The following is a 24757-nucleotide window of genomic DNA, read 5'->3' as shown; positions in this document are numbered from 1 at the left end:
GCTGTGGTTAACAAACTTAAATTGTAAATAAAAATCATTTGGTTGAGTTAATAGCCGGCAAACAAGAATTCATCTTTTCCCGAGTATATAAAGGGTGCAGACGTTAGTTGAGGTCATGCACATATGTATACTATATGTCTTTTTTTTCTAGATAAAACATGGAGGACTGCAACTTAAATCAAGAAATGAAGCGGCATGCAGCCATCGGCGCTATATGTACAAATCCACCTTGAGTGTGCCCGTTCATTCATTCATAAGGCTTCGCGCTGGCGAATTTCCGAGTCCCAGTTTACATTCGGAAAATGGTTGCAAGCTACTTCACTAACAGAGTGCTGCAATACAAAACCGACGAAGGAATGAAAAGGTACAGAGTAACCGGAGGAGTTCCACAGGGGTCAGTGTTGGGCCCACTCCTCTGGAATATAATGTACGATGGAGTCTTGCGTCTTCAACTACCTCCAGGATCCAAAATAATAGGGTTTGCTGATGACATTGCAATCGTAGTCGTTGCTAAATTCCTTAACCAGGCTGAAGCGATTTGCAACCAAGTGGTCGAAATCACAAAATATTGGCTGCGCAATAGTGGTTTAAGCCTTGCAAACCATAAAACCGAGGCAGCTCTCATAAGTAGCAGGAAAATAGTTTAAACAGCAAATCTCAGAGTAGGAGACCATGCACTGGAGTCTAAGCTGTACATCAAATATCTTGTGGTAATGATTGACCACAGGTTGAGTTTTAAACAGCACCTAACATACACCAGCGATAAAGCAGCGAAGGCTGTAACTGCATTGACACGTATTATGATGAATACGAGAGGACCTAAGCAGGCTCTAGGAAGTTGCTTAGCAGTGTGGTATCGTCTATCCTGCTATATGCGGTACCAGCCTGGGTCGAAGCAACAAACTGCAGCACATACATGAAAGGCATTAAATCGGTATACCGGTTATGTGCCCTCAGGGTGTGCTGTGCATTTCGCACAGTATCGGAGGATGCTGTATTGGTCCTCGCGGGTATGCTACCAGTTAAGCTGACTGCACTCGAATTCGAAGAAATAAAAAAACATCGTGCGGATCCAGCACAGCTGACTAACCGACGGATTGAACGGGAGCGAAGCATCCGTACTTGGCAGGAGGAATGGAGGAACTCCATGAAGGGTCGATGGACATATCGATTGATTCCGAATATCAGTACATAGTGGGCATGGATGCATTAAGGCTTACCTGCATAGATTTAAGCACGAAGATGACCCGTACTGCACCTTTTGCGACAGTCTAGTTGAAGATGCAGAACATGTTTTCTTTGTCTGCCCTCGTTTTGAGCTGAAAAGAGTAGATTTGAGTGATAGGGTTGGGAAGCCAATAATGGTTAGTAACCTAGTAGACATCATACTTGACTCAGAAGAACACTGGTCCGCTGTCAGTAACATGGAAAGTATGGTAATTAACAAGCTGCGTCGCACTGAACAACAGCGCAGATTTTTACGTAGGGGCAATAGGCCACACCCCCTCCCAAGAAATAGTACCTAATAACACTTAACGGTATTAGGAATCCCCAAACTACGTCACGCTGAACAGCAGCGCAGATTTTCAGGTAGAGGCAATAGGCCGCTCTCCCTTCTAGAATTAATACTAAATGGTAAGTAATTACCAAGCTACGACGTGCTGAACAACAGCACACAATTTCAAGAAGAGGCAATAGGCCGCTCCCTCTCCCGCGAAGTATTACCTAACGGCGTCCCGTGGGAGGGAAATGGAGCTGCTGGGGTGGGTTTTTAGTGGGGAGTCGAAAGACAAGTCCCACACTTTTCGGCTTTCAATGCTTTTTGCCATCTCCATACAAAAAAAAAAAAATGCTCCTTGAATTGGAAGCATCAGGCGGTGATGCAGAATCTGTTGCAAAGCGCAAAAAACACGAGATGTGCACGATGGCACTGGCAGAATTTATTCAAGAAGCGACAACACTATAAACATAAAAAACATTATTTTTTAAGGTCATTTAAAATATTTTTTATGTATGTGTATACACATCTGTTGTATGATCTAAAAATGGAAAAATGTCTTATGCCCAAAAATGAGAACACGTTTTTCCGGAATTCCATTAGCTGATTGCTCTTACAACTCACGCGAAAGGGAATATTGCCAAAATTTCTGGCAAAGAATATGTGCCGATGCCAAAAGGTGTCGATGTTTAGACACTCTAACTTCTTGCCACGCTCAATGATTCGGTGCAGGACGACCAGATGAAGAAAAACGAAACTCACGACGCACTAAAGGAACAGAAGGAAATTTTTGCCAAATTTATTCAAATTAATTTTTCGTTTGTCTGTACCAAAGAAGCTTTCGATGCCATTGCAGGGATTGTAAAATTATTTCTAGCTCACCCTGTATTAAATGAGCTGACATAGGAAAAAAGCGCAGTTTGCATTTTACTTTCATTGAAATTTCTTTGTTAGCATTTGAATTGTAGTTTGCACTTTCATTTAAACTTCACTGACATCCTAAGAATTGAAGAAATATGCACCCAGAACAGTTATTGAGCTTCTACAAACTTTGTTTCACCAATGCGTAAGTAATAATATCTGAGTTACTTATAATATAACGGTAATATTACTCGATAGTTTCTCTTAAATATTTGTTTCTTTCTAAGCTTAAAACTATCAGGTACTGTGGCATTGAAATGCTGATGCTTAACATAAACTTTAACTGCTAATAATATCTTAAGCAAATACATACATACATCTACATATGCTTAGAATGTTTTTTTTTAATATATATTTTTTTGTTTTATTTTTTTGAACTTTATAAATACGATTATATTAAAAGTATTACATCTGTAGTTGAGTATTAGCAAAATTTGGACTATTTGAAGTAGGACATAATTTTTGGATTCATGTAATTTTTTACTTCCACTAACTTTCAGTTCAAGCATATGTATGTAGTTATTTTTGTTGTTGTTGTAATTTCCTATTAACACTAATAAATGCTAAGTAAGTAGACAAGTTTGCTTTGTAGGTTTGTATACTCAGTGTTTGTATGCGCGTATGTATGTAAATAGTAGCTTTTAAGGATCCGGGCTATATTTTATTCCTCTAGCATCCTGCTGTAATACCATAAATAGTAACATTTTTGCTTTTATTTTTGAGTTTAGTTATTTTGCATATCGAAATTTGCTAAGTCTTTACTGGCGCATGCTTGTTGAATTCTCTTCTAAATACCAAATATCCTCTTTATTTGAAAGAAAAAAAGAACAAAAAATTTTTCAAAAATATTAAAATGCATTTCGAACGTACATAAATATTTTTGGAGTTCAGCAAAAGAGTTTTCATTGTTCAATTTTTTCTCGAAATCTAAGTAATACTGGTAATTGCCCTGCCCTTTTGAATTATAACCGGGCAGCTTGGCTCGGTTGAAGCTTTTAGCATTTTCCATTAATTCCCATCCATTACTGTTTGTGATTTTAAGCCTTTTTCGTTCCGCTTGTTCGGCTTAATTAAAAAAAAAATATTTGCAGTATTTGTAGTCAAAAGCGAATGGAATTTATATTATATTATTTCTACTTCATATCGAATTTAGTTGGGTTTTACCGAAAAGTTAATGGAAAATTGCGAATATTTCCATCCGAATGGTTTTTTGAGAGATATTCAAATGCTCAACTCTCTACGGTGTGGTGGTATGAGTGCGAATGCGTGGCTTTTTCACAAGAAAAATATTTGAGCTCGCAGTGCGTTTTGTTTAAATAAACTAAAAATCGCTTAGACAATAATAAAACCAAATTAAGTTAAATATTTAATAGGTGAAAATGTATGTACATACATATAACTGGCGCGTATACCGTTTTTGGGTGTTTGGCCGAGCTCCTCCTTCTATTTGTGGCGTGCGTCTTGATGTTGTTCGACAAATAGAGGGACCTACAGTTTCAAGCCGACTCCGAACGACAGATATTTTTATGAGGAGCTTTTTCATGGCAGAAATACACTCGGAGGTTTGCCATTGCCTGCCGAGGGGCGACCGCTATTAGGAAAAACTCTTTTTCTTAATTTTGTTGTTTGATGCACGGAAACTCGAACCGACGTACTCCCGAATGGTAGTCACGCACCAACCCATTCGGCTATGACGGCCGCCCATACATATATATGTACCTATGCATGAAGTTCGAGAGTTTATTGCGAAATGTATTACGTATGAGTCTTAAATAATATTCAAATTTATTATTCTCTTTAATGGCTTCCTATATACTGAAAACCTCATTTCTACAACAAATATTTTAACAACGTCTTTGGAAATAACCCCAAGCTTCTGTGCAGTGCAGTGCAGTCAACATAAGAGATTTGTTTCTGGGTATGAATGTGCTGACTTTTTTTCTGCTTTGGTAATCAAAAAAGTTTTTACTTTGTACAAATAAATGCCTACTTTACGTTATGTGAGCGCAATTCAGCTAACCATTCGCTGTTGAGCTGCATACCACCTTTGCCTTGAACTTTATGCACACATTTTCTCACACTTTTTCTCACATTCACTTTCGTTTCCCCAAAATAATAAAACTGTGTACAGATGCTGACATCGCCATACTCTTGTGCTTGAGCGGCTTCAAACGATTTGTTACCTCTGCTGCCAAGGGATTAAACCGACATGCCTACCTTAGCAACCAATGACGGTGTCAACGTGGAAAATCCAGCGATGAAAGTTGAGATATTGTGTATGAAAATCTGTCGAAATTTTAAAACAGATAGCGGGCACACGGCTTTAAGGATTTAGAGGGGAAACATTGCTGTACTTTGAAGTTTTTGAAATTAATTTCAATGTTAGTAAAGATTTGTAAAGGTTGAGGAGCAAGAATATACCAGTACATTGGATGCATTGTTAAAGGAGAAATCACGCAAAAAAATGTTAAATAAGATATAAGTTTTGTAACTTTTCCTATTTAAAACTGATGTACTTTTATAAACGTTTTCTTTAACTCCCTTGCGCAGTATAAAATGAAAAGCTTTTAATAGCAGCCGAGTTGATTTGAGTCATGTTTTAAGCAGAGTACTAATGCAATATTTATGTATTTTCGAAATTTTTTTTAAATAATTCTGAGGAGATTTGTATAATCTTAAAACTTGATAAATCTGAACGATAAAGTACCAACAAAGGTCAACGATTGCAAAAAGTGTTACAATTGTTTGCTTGAACCAAACTACTTTTTGCCGTTAAAAGCCTATTTTTAAAATTTTTTATTAACACCTTTTTTTAACTAGTTGCTCAACACGAATTGCAAGGCTGTTCACAATCCAAATACATATATTCTTGAACTAAAAATCCTAATCCTTACCTGGCGTCTAAAGGGTAATGCGATCGACTTGCGCGCCGTTCACAAAATTATTAATGCTTTTGAGATCAGTCTTTGAATTCTACGCGACTATTTATGTTGTTTGTATGAGTCTTTCCTTACACTTACACCATCAACAGCATTTTCCAACCACTTACGCTGTTCACTCCCTAAACCGCTGTTGGTGGCGGCAGTAACGACGAGTTGGATGATCTCAAATATGGATTGCCGTAAATGGCGCTGTACCGTGGATCTACACTCATCGCCACTGAGCTGGAGATGACATGTGTCGCTGTGCTCTGATTACTGCAACTACCATTTGGCGACGAACTCACCACTGACGCTGTTGTCGATTGTAAGCTCGGCAAACCATTGTCCTGACGTATTTCGCGTGAACCGACGATACTACTCGTGAGGCTGCCACTCGCACTGCCGTTCGATAGGAAACTCATTGGCACTGTTTGTGGTGGTGGAGTTTGTTGATGGTGTTGTAGTGTTTGCTGCATATGTTGTTGTTGTAAATGATTGTGGTGATTATTTTGTAGTATAGTGGAGCTGCCATTCGACTTGGTGGAGCAGGTGGTGAGATATTGCGGCGGCGGACTATAGTGTGTGGTGTAGTCGCCGTAGGGTACATAACCACCGGAAATGTCCACTTTGAGGTCGCTATAGTTGGAAGTACGATCGCCGGCTTCCATTTTACAAGCTACACCGCCATTTTTACTGATCTGATGCTCGCTGATTACATCGGCCGGTGGAAGTTTGGTGCGCTTCTTGCATTTAAAATAGACGATGATGATAATTATGAGAATCATGGCACAGCCGACGACTGAGGTACCCCCGATGATGATCATCATGGGCGATATGGTTTCTGTTGGATGAAAAGAGGGGTGGGAAAAAATAAATTAAGTTGTTATTTAAAGAAAATTTATGTTAAATCAGCCGCTTTAAAAAATCCTAAAATTATTTGTTTTTTATTCAGTTCACTACATTCAGGAGCGTTTAACTTTGCATAACAAACATTTTACATTTGAGTAACATTTCGTATGTACAATTTTCCTTTGAATTTCAGTATGAAATCAGATATAAAAAAGATAAAGCTAAACACAAAAATCTTTGATTAATTTTTATCACACATAAAAACTTAAATATACTTTTACTAAGCAACGATGGAGGGATGTGTATTCTCAGTATTGCGCGAGTCTGTGAAGACTGTCGATTCTTGGCGCAAAAAAAAATCCTTGGCCTGGTATGAGGTGCAATAATTGTATGATTTTCTCAACAAAATTAATAAACTAAAGGAATTTAAGGGGTAATATTGCGTCTAAAAACTACGACAAGCGTTTTTCGAGAGCTCAAAAGTTTTTCCGTAAGTTTATTTTGATGGCCGAATGGTGACTGAATAAAGTTTGCGTTAACCGCTTCAAGCTACTGATGAAATTCCTCAGGTGTGTGATATCCAAACCTCCTATATCTGTAGGTCTAAGAAAAAGGTGAGATCAGAGATACTTGAATCACAGCTCTGCGATAGCAGGGCAGCTAATGACGAAGTGCTGAGATTATTCTACCTCGTCCTCTAGAGAGCTTATGCAGGAAGGGTTCGAAACATTAACAAGTCTCACCGCGTGGATACCTAACAGTGTCCGTTAAGGACACTCACAAAATTCGATAGCAGGGGCTTTGTTAAATTTACAAGTTGCTCCGAACGCCTTCTATACGAGGGCAGAAGGACATCGCGACTTTACCAATTTGCGCTCCCTGAGTGGACGCGAAGCCTACCTTTACAGGAACCCCAATCCTAATTTCCCGGGAGGAGAAACGTCTCGAGGGCAACCTATCTAGTTAGCTCATCTACCCAGCAATTTCTCGTAATGTAGCTGTGACCACAAAGTGTAATAAGCCCAACATCTTAGTGTTCGGTTGCAGTTGCGAGAGAAGTCAGGCATGCGCCGACTGATTTTGAGCGCACCAACAATGTGGGCGCTAATTGCCGCTGGCTGTTAAATGTTTACCTTCTTAACAGTATTTACACCAGTACCAACTATAAATAAAAGTAAAAGTTATGCTAGGCAGTACAACATTGTTTTCCATAACTAAAATTTAAACTGATAAGTTCTCTAACAAATACAAACCACAAACTTTAATTTTAATACTCGTATCTTCTGGTATCTGTTTTTATATACGTAGCCGTAGGGTAAATTTTTTCCCCAAGGCTTTAGTTCCATAACCAATTATTAGGATGCCAATCGTTAAATAAATCCTATAAAAATAAATTCTAGCCTATTTTCCATACACTCAAAATAAATCGTAAAATTTATAAAGTTTGTTTGCCACTAAAGTGGTTTTGCACCTCAAATTTAAATTAGTTACATATTTCAAACTCAGTTTTATATTTCTTTGCTTAAAATTAAATACCAACGCGCAAAAAAATTTATTTAAATTCTACTTCAACCTTGAACTATTTACAATGCCAACCAAATCCAACTTCCACGTGTCTTTTTCCCCCACACAATTACAAATAACTGCATACACACATTGAATACTCACTTTGCGCCTGTAGACTGATTTCCAGCACATCGTTCCCATAATCATTCACCACAGTGCAATTGTATTTGCCATAATGATAGGCTTGACTGTCACGAATGATCAGAGTCGATTTGACACCACCCGGTACCGGATCCACCAATATTGAATAGTCGTGCCCGTATTCAGCGCTGATTTCATGTCCATTAAAAGTCCAAGAGACGTGACGTGCACGAGGTACCGAAGTAGCCGAACATTCGATACGCGCCGTATCACCCACCCAGCCAAATTGGTAGGCCGGAGAGTAAATGGTGGGCGAGCCCTTTAAGTAAATATACGCATCGCTGGTGATCTCTTTATAGCCAGGCACATTTGCTTTGCAATAGTAACGACCGGCAGTCTCGTTGCTAACGGTGAAGGTGAGATTAGAATTGACGCCAACAACCTGGAAAAAGAGAGAGTTTACGACATTAATATAAAATATATTCAAGGTTATGTATGTAAAAAATTACATTATTGAAAATGTATCATTCAAAAATCTTCGCAAGTGTTGGCTTAGCTAAATAAAATACAGTAGAAGTACCGGAGCCCATACTGTCGGCACTATTATGGACTGTAGTAGCCAATGCAGGGTATGGCATTCATTTTATCCATCATAATAAGAATGTATTCAAGTAATTTGAAAATAATGTACCAACAACTTCTGCGAAGGCCGCTAAGTTCAAAAAGCTTAGCTGGTAGATAAATACATACGAAAAAACCAAAAAAAGTTCTCTCAGCCCTTTACTCCAGACAGTGACGAATAGAGAAGTTGTGGCTATAGACCGCTTATGAGGGGTGCCTTGTATATTTCGGGATTAGAGAACAAAAACTAATTTTAATCATCGAAAATCACTTTATTGTTTTTCAAAATATTCTCCATGAAGATCTATGTATACACTTTTGCATGCGTTTGAACCAATTGTCGAAGCACTTTTGCCACTCTGAATGAGGTACCTCCAAAACATGCATTCTGAATGCTGCAATCGCTTCTTCAGGTGTCGAAAAATTTTGACCTCTCAGTTTGTTTTTTACGTACGGGAATAAAAAGAAGTCATTCGGTGCCAAGTCAGGACTATACGGCGGATGACCCATTAATTCGATGTTTTGGGTGCTCAAAAATGCAGTTGTTTGAGCCGATGTATGAGAGCTCGCATTGTCCTGGTGAAGAGTGATCCGTCTTTGGCGATTGGTTTTCCTAATTTCTTGGAAGACAACTGACAAACAAATAGTTGTGTACCACTCAGAATTTACTATTCTGCGTTGTTCTAGTGGTATGGTTGCGACATGTCCAGTTTTTCCGAAAAAACAGGCGACCATTTGCTTGGAAGTGCTTCGTGCGCGAACAACTTTTGTTGGATTTGGCTCATCTTGAAACACCCATACAGTCGACTGCTGTTTACTTTCGGGCTCATACGCGTAAATTCATGATTCATCACCTGTCACCGTCTATGAGACGTGTTTCGAAGCCCCGCGATCGTATTTTTTGAGCATTTCCTTCGACCAATCGACACGAGCCTTTTTTTGAGCGATTGACAAATTGTGTGGGATCCAACGCGAACAAATTTTTTGGACAGTCAAATGTTTATTTAATATTGAATGTATGCTGGTCCCACTAATGCCTAAGATTGTCTCAATCTCACGATAGGTCACATGACGATCTTGCAATATCAGTTCGCGCGCAGCATCAATGGTTTTCGGAACAACAACTGATTTTGGACGACCTTCACACGATCGCACGAAAATGTTCACGATTTAATTCCATTTTTGGACCGAGATGAATCTTTTAAGTTACTGTAAACAACACACATAGCGCTGGTATTTCAAAACGTTCTGAGTACGTAAAGGCCAAAAAATGTCAAACTTTGCGATACAGATGTCAGTTGCCAGATTGCAACACCAGCGTTGCCGAATCCCGAAATATAAAAGGCACCCCTCGTATCATTGTATGCATTGAGCCCATCTGGTGGTTTTTCTCAATAAATAGTGCTTACTGTAGAATACTGTAACTACGTAGCACAGCACTTTGTACCACTGATACCATCAGAACTGTTTTAACAAAATGTGTTGACACTATTATGAAACTTACTGCACACATTTATACATTGTGTAAAATAAGTACCCGGAATTTATAATTTAAACTCTCCCGGGAATACCTGACACTTCAAATTTGGTTTTTTCATGTTGGTACACATGTCCTTGAATGCACAAGCCTTATTAGAACGGGATCTATTACTTAGTGTGTTTTATTCTGCAGTCAAAGTGAGTTGATCTTTTGTTTACTTGGCGAATTTTACTCAATTTTTTGCAAAAAGAGCATCGGAAGGAGGTCTCTGAAGACATGGTTTCCCGAGCTAATACGGACCCTACGTTCATGAAACGCATAATAACTGGTGATGAGACATGGGTCTACGAGTACGATATGCAAACCAGTCAGCAATCGTCTGAATGTCGCTTCGAGAACGAGCCGTATCCAAAAAAACCACGCCAAAGCCGGTCAAAAGGGAAGGTTATGCTCACGGTTTTCTTTGATTACCAAGGCGTGGTGCACTCTGAGTTCCTTCCAGAGGGCCAAACGGTTAATAAGGAATATTATTTATCCGTTTTAAGGCGTTTACGTGAAGCCATTCGCCGTAAACGGCCCGAATTGTGGAAGGACAATTCGTGGATTCTGCACGACGACAACGCGCCATCGCACCGAGCCTTGATTGTACGCGAATACAAGCCCAAAAACTTAATAAATACTATCGAACAGCCACCGTATTCGCCAGATCTCGCACCCTGTGACTTTTTTCTCTTCCCAAAACTAAAATTGCCACTTCGGGGAAGGCGTTTTGAGTCGATTGAAGACATTAAAAAAAATTCGCTAAAGGAGCTGAAGGCCATCCCGGCGCCGGCCTACCAGCGGGCCATGGATGACTGGGTTGTTCGTTGGAATATTTGTATCGGCTCAAAAGGAGCCTATTTTGAAGGCGATCCAACAAATAATGATGAATAATATGAAAAAATGTGTTTTTTTTTTAATTCCGGGTACTTATTTTACACAATGTAAAATTAGGCAACTCCGTACACAGAATAAAATAACGAGCAGTTTTAGTGACAGCTTCTCGTTACTTTAAGTTTGGAGCTGGTTCTAAGCGAAAAAGCTAACTCTAGCTCGACTATGACTAAGGTGAAGTACAAACGAATTAACTACTGATGTTGTTGTTGTTTGGTAGTAGTATAAACGTTCCCCATACAGGTACGGGGAGTGCTGCTGACAAGGATGACAAGGCAGAGTACTTTTTCTCTTTTTGTTTGGAATTCGCTAGACTAAAAAGTTGCATTTATGAGTTAGATGTGTTGAAAAAGGATCAGCTACATTCCTATTTCTCGAAAAACTCTCAGATGAGTTTGTAAAGAAGTTAACCCCATTTGCAATCTTTCTTTTTGCGTCTTAAGTATCTTCCAGACAACTTAAACCCATTAAACTACCAATTTAGATTTAACTTACCCTGTCACTTGGATGTTGGATCCATACAATATCTGGCGTTGGATTACCATCCACTTCGCAACTTAGTGATACTAATGTACCTGAGTCTGCTTCGATCGACTGTGGGCGCTGACGAAAATTGGGAGCATCTGTTGAAAACAAAGTATAATTTGAGAGAAGCGTCAGAAAAATTTGTGATTAGTGGTGAATATAGCTTAGTAAATATTAATTATACTACTTATGAGTGTAAAGATTAAATGTAATTGAGAAGCTGGCGAAGAGAATCACAGCCATTCGTGCCATTTATTACGCCTGCTATTCTCAGTAAAAACCGACTGGATTTCCTCGGAGGTAGTTAAAAGTAGTAGCACTTTTTGAAAAAATAAAAAATGAAGATAAAGTTTTCTTTTTTTTGCTAACCACTACGGATTTCTTCGACAACTCTTCAAACTAATGTAGGAATGTGCATTTTTTTTGAACTCAAGATTTGTATTAACTACTCACAGCTTATATCCAGCGTTTCACTATCTTCACTCTTTCCCACGGTATTTTGTACCTCACATTTGACGATGGCGTCATGGAATTTACGGGTGACATTGCGAATGACCTGCAAGATTAAGAAGAGAAAGAAGTTGCAAATTAAAGTGCTAAATAAAATATGCAAAAAATTTAACAAATTGAATTTCTAAAATATAAACTAATATCTTTATCAAGCATTAATAGCAATAACAATTTCACAACATACAGAGTCAAAGCTTTTGTACATAGGTAAAATAATATTAAATAGAATTTGCGGTCAGCGGGACGTATAAGTAACTTTTTAAGTGTTTGTTGTTTTACACCCGCCTGTTGTATGTAATAGCATGAAGGAATCGGGATATATATAGTAGGGCGGGTCGATTTAAAAATCGCTCATTGCTCTGTGAAGCTTTGCCGAAGGAACCAAACCTCTAAAACCAATTCTGATGTCCCCCAATTTGGGTCGAACGAAAACTCCCACTTTGACCCATTTAGAGTGCTCCAATCGAGTCCAAATGTATGACCGACCGCCACTAACTTTGGACGGCCGATCCACCCATGCCAGTGGCACACCCCCTGGAACTCCCCTGGGGGGTTCCCCATACAATCATTTCAAAATATCACCAGTTTTTGGCCTTTACATGAGAAAAGAAACTAAAAAAAAGAATTCGTTTTAGAGGTACGGTTCCTTCGGCAAAGTTTCTTATTTTGATCCCTAGAATATGATTTTCACAGAGCAATGGGCGATTTTTTTGCCTCCCCACAAAAGACACTAAAAGTTCGACCCAAATTGGGGGACATCAGAATTCGTTTTAGAGGTATGGTTCCTTCGGCAAAGTTTCTTATTTTGATCCCTAGAATATGATTTTCACAGAGCAATGGGCGATTTTTTTGCCTCCCCACAAATCGACCCGGCCTAATATATAGACATAACTATATGTTTACCAAAAGGCTTACAATGTTTACCAAAATGCCTAGAGGGTATGTTCGTCCGTCCGTGCGCACGATAACTCGATCAAAAATTAATATAATCCCATGCAACTTGACATAAATATTATACTTTGTTCGACTAAACTCAAAAAACTCAGAAAACGGCTGCTATAAATGAAGTAAAATTATTGTAGTAAAATTTAATATAAATGAGGCATCCCACGCTCGCTCGCGGGTAAATGCTTGCATCCCTATAACAACGCAATAAAACTCCCCTACATTTGGTACAATTATTGCTGCCCACCTCATTTAAATTCGATTTAAATATTACTGAGATCTGATAAAAACCACGCCTACTTTTATATGTTGATACTAAATTTTCGTAGGTCCGTCTGATGTTACTAGCAAGAACTCGCCTATGAGTTTGTTTAACTCTAAAAATAAACAGTGAGCCCAAATAAAACTTTACTAAAATGTACGCAGGTATACATATAAACTTCGGTCCGCACCGAATTCAGCACTCCTTACCTGTTTTTCGTAAATGTGAATACAACAAAAGCTGCCATATGAATTGTAGTAGCCGTACAAAATGGCAAACGGATGCTAATAGTAGTGTTTAACATGGCCCATACTCCCCTTTACTCTACTTGCAGTTAGCCTCATAGCCGCCATTAAATGCACTACTACTCGTGTCTATGGATGTATATATATAAATATAGTTTAGCGCAGTGGGGCAGGACGATGGCACTGGCGATAATTAAAAATACGCAAATGCTATATGCCGCGAATGTGAAATGCAGTGCTCCAAACGAAAGCCACAACATATTTAACAGTCACTTATAGACGAACACGTTCGACGGTCGCAAAGTCCAACAGGGTACAATTTGGCATAATTCAGCTAGTTTAGTACTGGGTGTTCCCTTAACATCGGCTATTTCTAAATCCAAAGTAATTTCCGAGCTGAGCGAAAGCCGGTAAAAAGCCGGTCAAAAAGCCTAAATATCAGCGAAAATTCTATACCTCCAACCTTTATATATTAAATAAAAACTATTTTTCGCATATCTGACGGTGGCTGTTCTTAATGTGGCACCCTATATTAGCTTTAAGGCATTTTCCAACGCTACGGCCATAACTCAGCTCCGATTCAGCTGCAGTTAGTCGCTTTCAACTGCCACCGATTACTTTTTCCAGCGCCTTCTAAACGTCAGGCCATAACAAATTATGAGAACCAACAGCTTGTTTTGGCCACACACATACACACACATCCATATACACGTACCTGCTTATATAATCAGGAAGTTTACTATGCCTATGATTGTAGAGGCGATTGCAGCTGCTGACGGTTGCTGATCAACTGGTTGCAAGTAGCAAGCAACAAAAGCAGCATTTGACAACTGGTTAGTAATTCTTGCAAGTAATTTGTTCTTTACATCGAGTGCAATTTAAGGTGAGGTGGAGTGATAAAGAACATCTGCGGCAGGTTTTGGGTGGTTTTAGTTGTAGCAATAATACGGTTGTGGTTTTTTGCAGCGCCAGTAACTGGTTTAGTTCTATACGTTTTTATATGTGAAATTATATTTTTCCTAAATAATCACACAAATACGTAAATTGAACGACTGCTGCAACATTTATAATTTGTGCCGCTACTGCAGTGATGAAGCTAACATTCTTTCGCATCATCTTTTGCCTTTCGATTGATGCTTAGTGTTTGTTTTGTTGTAGGAAAAATATTCGCGTCAGAAGAGGCGTTGTATGAAACCAATTTTCATTTGGGTGCTAGTTGTTTGAGGTGCGATATTCAAATTTAGTGCGCACTCACCAAAACCAAAAAGTAATAACAAAAATTACAGCAAACCAAAAACAAAAAAACAAAGCCACAGCCAACATCAATAGCTTGTAATATTGGGTTGTCGAAAAAGTCTTTTCGCATTTTGTCAATAGATGTCGTTGGAGTCATCTATCTCCAGTGCTATCAATCACATTGTGTCATATCATATGGTGTTGGAAAGATGACATTTTAAGCTTCATTTAACCAAAAAAAAAAAAAATTAAATTCGGAGAAGTTGAAAAAAAGTTATAGCTGTTCAAAAATGAGTGAAAATAATGAAGAAATTTGCTATATATTGAAATTTTTGTATAAAAATAGGAAGAATGCCACGCAAGCCACCAATGAAATTTGTGAAGTTTACGGAGACGCTGCTGTATCAGTTCGTGTAGCACAACAATGGTTCGCTCGCTTCCGTTCTGGAAATTTCGATGTGAAAGATGCACCTCGCTCCGGTCGACCTATCGTTGAAAAAGTCGATGAAATTATAGGAAAGATGGACCAGGACCGTCACATAAGCTGCCCTGACATCGCCAAGGCACTAAATATTCATCATCAAATGGTTTTGAACCATTTAAAAAAGGCTGGTTACAAAAAGAAGCTCGATGTTTGGGTACCACATGAATTGTCTGTGAAAAATTTAATGGATCGAATTAACATCTGCGATTCTTTGCTGAAACGAAATGAAATCGAACCATTTCTGAAACGAATGGTAACAGGAGACGACAAGTGGATCAAATACGACAATAATGTGCGAAAAAGATCATAGTGCAAGGGTGGTGAAGCTCAACAAATGGTCGCAAAGCCAGGATTGACGCCTCGAAAGGTTATGCTGTGTGTTTGGTGGGATTGGAAAGGAATCATCCACTATGAGCTGCTCCAACCTGCTCAAACGATTGATTCTACACTTTACTGTCAACAATTGATGAGATTGAAACAAGCAATCGAAAAAAAACGGCCAGAACTGATCAGCAGAAAGGGCGTCGTCTTCCATCAGGACAACGCTAGGTCACACACATCTTTGATGACTCGGCAAAAACTGGGAGAGCTTGGCTGCGAAGTTTTGATGCAACCACCATATAGCCCTGACCTTGCACCATCGGACTACCATTTGTTTCGGTCAATGCAGAACTCCCTTAATGGAGTAAAGTTGGCTTTAAGAAAAGCCTGTGCAAATTACTTGTCACAGTTTTTCGCCGAGAAACCACAAAAGTTTTACACTGATGGAATAATGTCTCTAGAAGAAAAATGGCAAAAGGTGGTCGACCAAAATGGTACATATTTGGTTTAATAAAGTTCATTATAAATATAAAAAAAAATGAGTTGAAGTTTGATTAGAAACAAGAAACGACTTTTTCGACTACCCAATATTAATCGTAGATTAAAACGGCGTGATATGGCAGTGCCTGAATTTGTGATCGCTTCAATTGATTAGGATCCTAGCAGCAACCATTTCTCTTCAGTCCGCCCACTCCGAGTTGCTGTTATAAGACAGCTCTAACAGCTGAACTGGTTTCAACTTTTTAAATGCTTGTCTGCGAAGAAATTCTAAACGACTAACGCTTTTACCAACTCTCCATTTATGTTGCAATTTCTTTCGTGGTTGCACGTAACATTCATAGCTCGCGTAATCGCTTTGGCAGCAAAAAGGAAAATAGTCCAGAACAATAAGAGCCGCATTTGCTCTAGAAATATGTGTAGTATGCGCGACATACGTAATCAGCAGTAAGCAGCTTTTTAATGCAGCAAATCTAGTTGTGGCGGCGACGTAATTGATTGGCCTGTGATATGCGAATTATATGTAGCGGCAACAGTAGTGGCGCAACAACATCAAATACCATATTTACCGCCACACACACACACATAGTCTCTGCTAGCGGCACTCACCTCGGCTGCAGCTTCAACTGCCACTCCACATTAACCTCAACCCAATTCAGTGCGCTCCCATTCACTGCATGCCGCGTTGCACCATACCACAAACAGCTCTTTAACTACAGTTCACTAAACTAGCAATTTATGTATGTAGATGTGTACACCTTGCCCCGCTCTTAAGCTGCACGCTTAAATTAATTCACTTCACTGCATTTGCTCTGCACTAATTTCTTAAAACCAAAGTCTTTGCATGCATTTATTGCTTTTGTTGTAACTTACCATTTCGGTTTTTTGCCCACCAACAATTGGTTCATCGTTGATGAACCAACGATAACGCAAATCACTGGGATTGGCATCCGCTTTACACTCCAATCGCACCTGTGCAAACTCCGGTATACGACCATCCTCCAACGCACCGCCGATTATGCTCACTTTAACTTTTGGTGCGTATTTTACCTGGAAAAATTGAAAGAAATAAAAAAAATGAACATTTAGAAAATTGCTATGAATTATAATCAGCTGCGGTGACAGCAATTCAAAGTTTTAATTTAAACTGGTTTTACTCGAACACATAACTGTACTTTGATAAAGTTTTCAGATATCGGCGAGAAGACCACACAGAAATATGTTTGTATGTACGTATGTATGTAGGTGGATACGCTGCCATAGGCGTTGACAAACATTTATGGCCGTTATACGTAATAACACTATTTATGTGTATGTATGTATGTGGCAACTAATAGAAATATGGCAATGCATTATATTAAACCCACAATGATAAGGATTTCGCTGACGCTACGTTACACTATAGCTTATTGAAAAACCTGCTAACGAACTCATGGCTTCTTGTGCATTAACATCTGTGATCATTCGGTGAAATGTCTCAAGTTTAAAGTTACAGTTTGTAAATATTGCTATAGTGGCCTAAAGGGGAATGATGAGACATATAGTTTGTAAAGGAGAGTTGTAGTACAAAAACAGCAGTGTGACCCGCACGATCAAAACAGAGCTCAGGCAGGAAGATGAACTAATGAGAGAACAATTCGTGGAGCCAATTTTACGCCAACGTTTTTTCCGGTGAAACCAGAACATAACTATGTTATTTATTTACAAATATGAAAAGAACTGCAATTGAAGCAGAAGGATTTATGCTAAATAGCTGCATGGAGCAAAGTTAGTCTGGTAATTTAATGGTCATGCCTCGTATTGTGCCCTTTTTCTTTTTTTTTTTTGTCGGGAGAACTAGTTAGTGCAGCACTCAGACACTAATTAAGTCCATTGTACTACACTTGGATTCCCTTTTAATTTTCTTTAAATCTACCCCGAAGAAATCTGAGTAGATCTTGTGGTGCCAAGGAGCCAAGATGGTCGCTTCTTAACACATCAGTGCCACAGACCTCAAACCTGATTCGAGCGAAAGCGGGGCAGACACACAGGAAGTGGTCCGTCGTCTCATCCTCCTCTTCACAAGCTGGGCAAGAGTACACTGTATGAGATGCCCAACCTTTACATGTGCTTTGCCCACAGAAAGTGGCCCGTCATCAGTCCAACTAGCCGTCTGCACTCAGAAGGGTTGGCGACAGTCGATCGGACATGACAGGTAACATCAGTTTAGTCCATCTGCAGCCTCTCTCAGCCTGCCAAGCTCACTTGTGGGTGGTAGTTCCCCATTTGCTAACCGTGGCTGTGATGGCTGCAGAAGGGAGTGGCAAAACGGGCTCTGGGCCAAAGAAGTTGGCCTCAGAGCCCATCTTAGCTAAGGAGTCAGAGGTCTCGTTACCCGCGATACCCACGTGTCCCGGGACCCATGTTAGCATCAGGCTATTATGTCTTCCGACATAGTTCAGTCTGGATTTACAGGACTTAACTACCCCTGATGTGGTTGCAGGGCTGTCTATATATATACGATTCAATACCGCTGCAGAATTCCCTATATGAGGCTCTTTTCGATTCCCGAATAATCTTGTAGTTCTTCTGAACATCACGGTATCGCTCCCAGTCCTCCGCAAGGTTAGTCTTGATGGCCCGGTTTAGAAGTTTTCTCGACTCACGCCTCAACATCTAGAGCTCTCGATTCCACCAAGGAACGGGAGTCCGGTTAGGGAGAGGTCGAATTGGACAGGCTGATTCAAAACATTCGGTTAGGGCAGCGTTGAGTTTCTCAACAGCCGCCTCAATGGCCTGTTCTTTTCGAAGTCTTGGTGGCGTAACGTCAAGGTCCCGCAACGCCACCCTAAACTTCTGCCAGTCTGTTTTTCTGGGGTTTCTAGAGGGCAATGGCATTTGTGCCTCCTCGCCACACTGAAATGAATGTACCTGTGGTCCGAGCACGCATCTTCGGCAAGGACTCTCCAGTTCTTGATTGACCACCCAAGTTTTGAGTTTGAAAGGGTTAGATGTGCCCTTTACTCATCACAGTGCTTAACTTAAACCTGTACCTGAATTTAACCTACACTTTAGAATATTTGGGTCTGTTCCAGGTAGTGAACCTGAGAAACTGTATTATATTGAGTATGGCCATACTACTTTAATATACTGGTTCTCCAGACGGCAGTGTAATAGATGGGATTCGAATCCTCGGATATGAAACACCAAATGGTACAAACAGTTTTTTCTAATAGCGATCCACCGTTGCAGAGAAATTGCAAACCTTCTTGTATATTTTTGCCATGTAAAAGCTTCCCATTAAAAACCATCGGCCATTTGGTGGCAGCATTACCTGTCCTTCCATTTGTGGGAAACCCTTAAGATGCTCACAAATAGGTAGATGAACAAGCATTAAGATATCAAAAAAAAAAAAAGTTAATTATTTCAGACCAGATATGAACCATATAGAAAGAGTGGAAAATATGTAGAAGGAGAGGTGGACATAAATTAAATGTCACGTCTATAGGTAAAATACGCCAAGCAGGCGATTCATAAATGCCTAATTGTTGAGAATGTTGGGATATCGATGTTGAAGATTGAAGCTTATTCAGCAATACTTTGCGGTATAGAAGCAATATTCTCAGAAGATTATTCAGCAATACTTTGCGGTATAGAAGCAATATTCTCAACAGAACGTGAAGTTTTTTGTCTGGCAGTCCTTCTTCTATCCTCGACAGAACCAGTTTCTTAAAATTATTTCACCAGCCTTTGAATGGTCGACTCATTTGAATGATTACTTCCACGATAAAAATGACGAATTTTGCAAGTTGTTCTTATCGAGCATTTTCATAATAAGAGACAATAATTTTAACGCGTGGTTACTGACCGATTTCACTCATTTCCGATACCAACGTCCCTTGTACAAAGCGTAAAATGTGTACCAAGCTTTAGCTGAATATGAGTATAATACGAGTAATTGTATATTCAGTTATCGTACGCACGGACAGACAGCCGCTTAAACATGGTTAAAGATATGAGCGAGGAGCAATTGGGAGTGGCCAGACATTGCCACAGAGATACTCTCTGTTAAGGAAATTGAATGCAAAGGAATGGTACCTAGCTAGTCATGACCATCAGTTCGGTACTAGTACATTTTCCTTCAGCACCAATATGAAACACGTTAAATGTAGGTACCACTATTTGAACCAGCTTCAAACTAGTTTTACGCAACTAGTAGTGTTTCAAGAAATTGTAGTCCTGCATGAGTCGTCAGGCAGTCCGATTTATTGCTCACATACACAAGTATAATAAACACATAACTCATTGTTCAAATAAAGCTGCCATGTGAGCTTTTATTTATGTGTGTGTATGCATGTGTGAGTGTATTGTATATTTCCCGAAACAACTTCTGTCATACTCACCTCCACACGTATCCTCGCCGACCGATATGTGCGATCCGCCGTATTTTGCGCCTGACATGTGAATGTCGTATTGTGATGTTCCTTTTTCGGTGTCAACCGCAATGTCGATTGAGCGGTGAAGCGTCGCTCATCCGGCATCTGCAGCGTAGTGTAGTCAATGTCACTCATTATAACGTTTCCAAGTCCATCAATCCACGTTATCTGCAAATAAAAGTAAGAATGAAAGCAAATGTGTGAATGAATATATGAATGAGAATGCAAAACAACAATATAACGAGCGCGAAGGACTAAAGGACATGTACGTGTAAGGATCAAATTGTAAAAGCGCGATGATGTGTGGTTGGTTAGCTCTATGCTGATGACAGCTGGATGGATTGTGGGAAGGGATTTACAAACAAACACTGAGTCGGAGTGACGCAAAAAAGACGAGTAATAAATTAAAATACAAATTTCGTAAATATATCGTGGTAGCAAATAGCTGGATACCGTTAACAAATGTACAGGTGTGAGCCGCTGACGTATTTACTATTGTATACGTACATATATATTTCCAAAACCAATGGAGCAATGATCTCGTTTTTAGGCTGTTGAGGGTTGGGACTGAGCTTAGGTTGGCTGCAAAGGTTGCTGCTTGAACACTTTGCGAGTTGCGATTTGTAGAAAAAGTGTAATAATTCGGCAGCAGCTCTTATTGAAAATGAAAGCAAATTATTTTTTTTCTTATTTACTTTCTGTTGTAAAGCGCTACAGCCGAGTTGGTTATGCATGACTAGGATTCGATAGTCAAGTGGGCTTGACGGCTATTGAGGACATGAAACATAAAATGACAGAAAAGTCACGCTAAAAAATGAAGATTCTCTCTGGGCCAAAGACCCTAAGATTGAACCGCATCTACACAACTACATATGTATATATATTCAGTTGTGAGTGAATATTGTGTTTATAACTTGCTCTGGGGACAGGCATATTGCGTTTAGTCTTATTTGCATTGAAAAGTAGCATGAATCACCATCTGACTATAGAAAATGGGAGTGATATCAAAGGATTTCGTGCATTTATGCGTCTGAATAGAACATCACAAAATTTTGGTTCACTAATTTTTTCAATAGCTGCCTTACATTTATGAATTGCGTTGAACCTACGTTGCCATGTGCAAATGTAGTAAAAAGCGTTGTAGATATTTGCAACAAATATGGCAGTTACTAGGAAAGTCATGCAGCGCATATTTCTCAAAAAAAATTTAAAGACCTCGATTTATTATACCTGAAAGGCTCTTTAAATGAATATTAGGCCAGAGAAGATGGCCATCTAAGAAAAAGTTATTATTCTTAATAAGTATGGAAGAGGAGCAAAAAATACTAAATTTATCTTCTTTCGAAGCGTTTTTTGCAAGGCACATCTCTTCAAGAAGTGAGGACAAGTTTGCAATTCATATTAATCCAACTCTTATTGATATTAAGTACTAATTTTAATAATATATATATATATATATATATATAATTGGCGCGTACACCCTTTTTGGGTGTTTGGCCGAGCTCCTCCTCCTATTTGTGGTGTGCGTCTTGATGTTTCAAGCCGACTCCGAACGGCAGATATTTTTATGAGGAGCTTTTTTTCATGGCAGAAATACACTCGGAGGTTTGCCATTGCCTGCCGAGGGGCGACCGCTATTAGAAAAATGTTTTTCTTAATTTTGGTGTTTCACCGAAATTCGAACCGACGTTCTCTCTGTGAATTCCGAATGGTAGTCACGCACCAACCCATTCGGCTACGGCGGTCGCCTTCAACAAACATAGACTTTTTTTAATTTTGGAGCAATGCATAGCAGAAATATGCTACTCGTCCTGCTTTACAGAGTCTGATTTTTCTACGGTTAATTGAGAAAGGCAAAGATTGCGCCCTGCTCGTACAGCTAATCAGGTCTCATTCATCGCTCTCAGAATCGTTATGTGTGTGACGTCACACTTGTGGAACAGATAATTGGGAACATAGTAATTTGCCCGTGTGTTATTTGTGTAATTTCTTCTTTACGGCAAACAAGTCAATTTAGGGCACGAAATGAGAGTAGTTATTTCAAAAATTTTCCGCCCAGATTTGAGAATTTATGCTCAAAAAAGGAAGAAGTCATCTTTAGGTCCGCCATAGGAACACGCAAGTATTTTATTGAAGACTGTCGTAAAAAAATTAACTCTTTGAAACGAGGTGAAGAACAAAAACTGTTGATGACTAATTTTGTTATCGAACGAAACTACAATATTATAAGCTTTTTGATCTCACATAAAATATTTTTGAAAAAATTCACATACACGCTAAATATTCGACAAGCATTCCTGAAATAAATTGAGTTGCAATTTTTGCATTTGTATTACGATTCCAGATCACATACTCTATGTAAATCTAATTGCGTCTTACCTCCGATGCTGGTTTGCCGCCCACCGACACACATTCAATGTCCACTTTTCGATCCTCCGTCGTGTAGATCACTTCACCTTGGGTAATTTTTGGCGCCTCTGGTGGCACCAACACCGTTAACGTCGCAAATGTAGAACGAATCGCCGGCTGAGCTTCAGGACCTGGACTCACTTGACATTGATAGCGCGCATCATCGTCCAACATCACCGGATAAATATCCAACGAGTAGTCGCCCTCCTCATCACTGCCAATCATGGAGTAGCGCTCAAAACCACTTAAATCCCGCGAGGTGCCCAAACCAAAATCATCTTTGGTCCACTGCAGTACTCCCTGTTTATTGATGACGCGACACGGCAACGTTACACGAGCACCCACCACAGCCGATTGGTCTTGTGGCTCCATAGCGAAGCGTTGATTCTGATAAGCGCCGTAATAGGATGAGGAGGAGGAGACTGATGGCATAGAGGCGGAATATGCGACATCGTCGAGCGTCACGACGTCGCTGCTAACCATGTCATTGCCTGACAGGTGCTTAGCCTGCGTCATGCTGATCGTCGACGATGCGAAGGTGATGATGACGATGATATTGAGTGGCAGCAGCAATTGCCGTAAACTGCGCAGGCTTTTGAGTAACGCCATTGACGTCGCTGTAGCCACAGGTGAGCGATGCAAGGGTATGACAGGTGAAGTTGAAGCGAATGTGTTGTACTGCATGACTGAGGCGTCCGTTACACTGTTGTTATGCGTGTTTGATACAAATTTGGTTTGTTGTTTTTGTTGTCGATGACGCTTCGAAAGCATTTACTTGACGCGACGCAAAATGTTTGATGGATGCGCACGAAAGTCGTATCGATTTATTACTTTTCAATGCTGCAATAGAAAGAGGGAAAAGAAAATGAAATGAAAGGAAATTAGTAGACAATCGGAAATTAAGTTTGCAGCCGACACAACAATTGGATAGCAAATTCACTATTATATGTATGCATGGATGTTCATCTGTTTGTGTAATGTGCCGCTATTAAATGTTTCACAGAGCTTTATTTTTTTAGATATACAAGCAAAACTTGTGGATACTTAAATTTCAAAATTGTGCATAGAAAATTTCACTTTTTAAGGTGCGTTAAACAGTAACTGATTCGCCACATGAAATGTGAAAGGTATCTAGGAACCCCCTCGTTCTTCTAAAGACGTTTTTATTAAATTTGAAATTACTGTACTGGTTAAAAATTTTTGTTTCGTTTTACATTGTCAAAGTTCAATGTTTCCTGAGCGAATTGAGATTTTTAACAGTACCACAACATAATATTTTTGCTGAAAAAGAATATTACATTTTTTTTACCAAAAAACTAAACTTTATTTATTAAGGAGGAAAGTAATTATCTGATTGTGTCGATTACTTTAATGATTTCAATTACTTGCTGAGATTGATAACAAAGCTACCTAGTGATTTTATTTTTGCAGACGGAGTTAGTTCTGGTCCACCGAAAGAGTTTAAAAATGAGGAAATTTACTCACAAAACGTTTAGAGAATCGATGGGAGTTAAATTTAGAACAACTTTAGAATAAAAGAAAATATCTTACCGCTTCATGTAGCATAAAAGTCCTAACCGTAGCTATTAATAAAAAACAACATTATCCAAGAGGCCAATAGATCATGGAGAGATGAAGATACATGTGGAACAGCTAGGCTACTATGGCCGCAAATAAACAAGAAAAAGACAAGGGAATTGCTTAGTATCTCAAGAGATATATCTGGAGGGTCGTGGCTCGTTTAAGCGGTCATTGGCTATTTGGCAGGCATTCCTTGAGACTAGGTGTTTTCTCCCATAATATTGCAGTAGTTGCAAAGATGAGGAAGAGGAAGAACAGTCGAGCACTTCCTTTCCAATTGTCCAGCCTTAGCTAAAATCAGAGCAGGTTGTCTAGGTAAAAACTTTTTTAATTCTCTTACTCTTCTTTGTCTGGCGTGGGGTTGGGATCAATTTTACGTTTCATAAGAGCCACAAAATGGTTCCACGAAGGAAGGTATCACAACGGACCCGTAAGTTCTAAATTTTATGACTACTT

At 39.4% G+C, this 24757-nt stretch overlaps 1 protein-coding gene across 1 annotated transcript in view; it reads right to left on the bottom strand.

Annotated features, from left to right (window-relative positions):
* Positions 1-5263: 5263 nt before the first annotated feature.
* Positions 5264-24757, bottom strand: part of LOC129239506 (irregular chiasm C-roughest protein) — an 89503-nt gene continuing 70009 nt past the window's right edge. Inside the window, exons 3-9 of the mRNA XM_054875026.1 lie at positions 22691-23560; positions 20279-20479; positions 16770-16946; positions 11849-11951; positions 11366-11493; positions 7858-8278; positions 5264-6181 (exon numbers count right to left, since the gene is read on the bottom strand). Coding sequence (XP_054731001.1) covers positions 5481-6181; positions 7858-8278; positions 11366-11493; positions 11849-11951; positions 16770-16946; positions 20279-20479; positions 22691-23491 — 2532 coding nt within the window. The 5' untranslated portion in view covers positions 23492-23560 and the 3' untranslated portion in view covers positions 5264-5480. The remainder of the gene's footprint in view (positions 6182-7857; positions 8279-11365; positions 11494-11848; positions 11952-16769; positions 16947-20278; positions 20480-22690; positions 23561-24757) is intronic.

The sequence above is a fragment of the Anastrepha obliqua genome, chromosome 2, assembly GCF_027943255.1.
Source record: "Anastrepha obliqua isolate idAnaObli1 chromosome 2, idAnaObli1_1.0, whole genome shotgun sequence".
In the NCBI taxonomy this organism is placed as follows: Eukaryota; Metazoa; Arthropoda; class Insecta; order Diptera; family Tephritidae; genus Anastrepha; species Anastrepha obliqua.
Note: the sequence above shows the minus strand (reverse complement) of the source record. Positions and strands in the feature narration are given on the sequence as shown.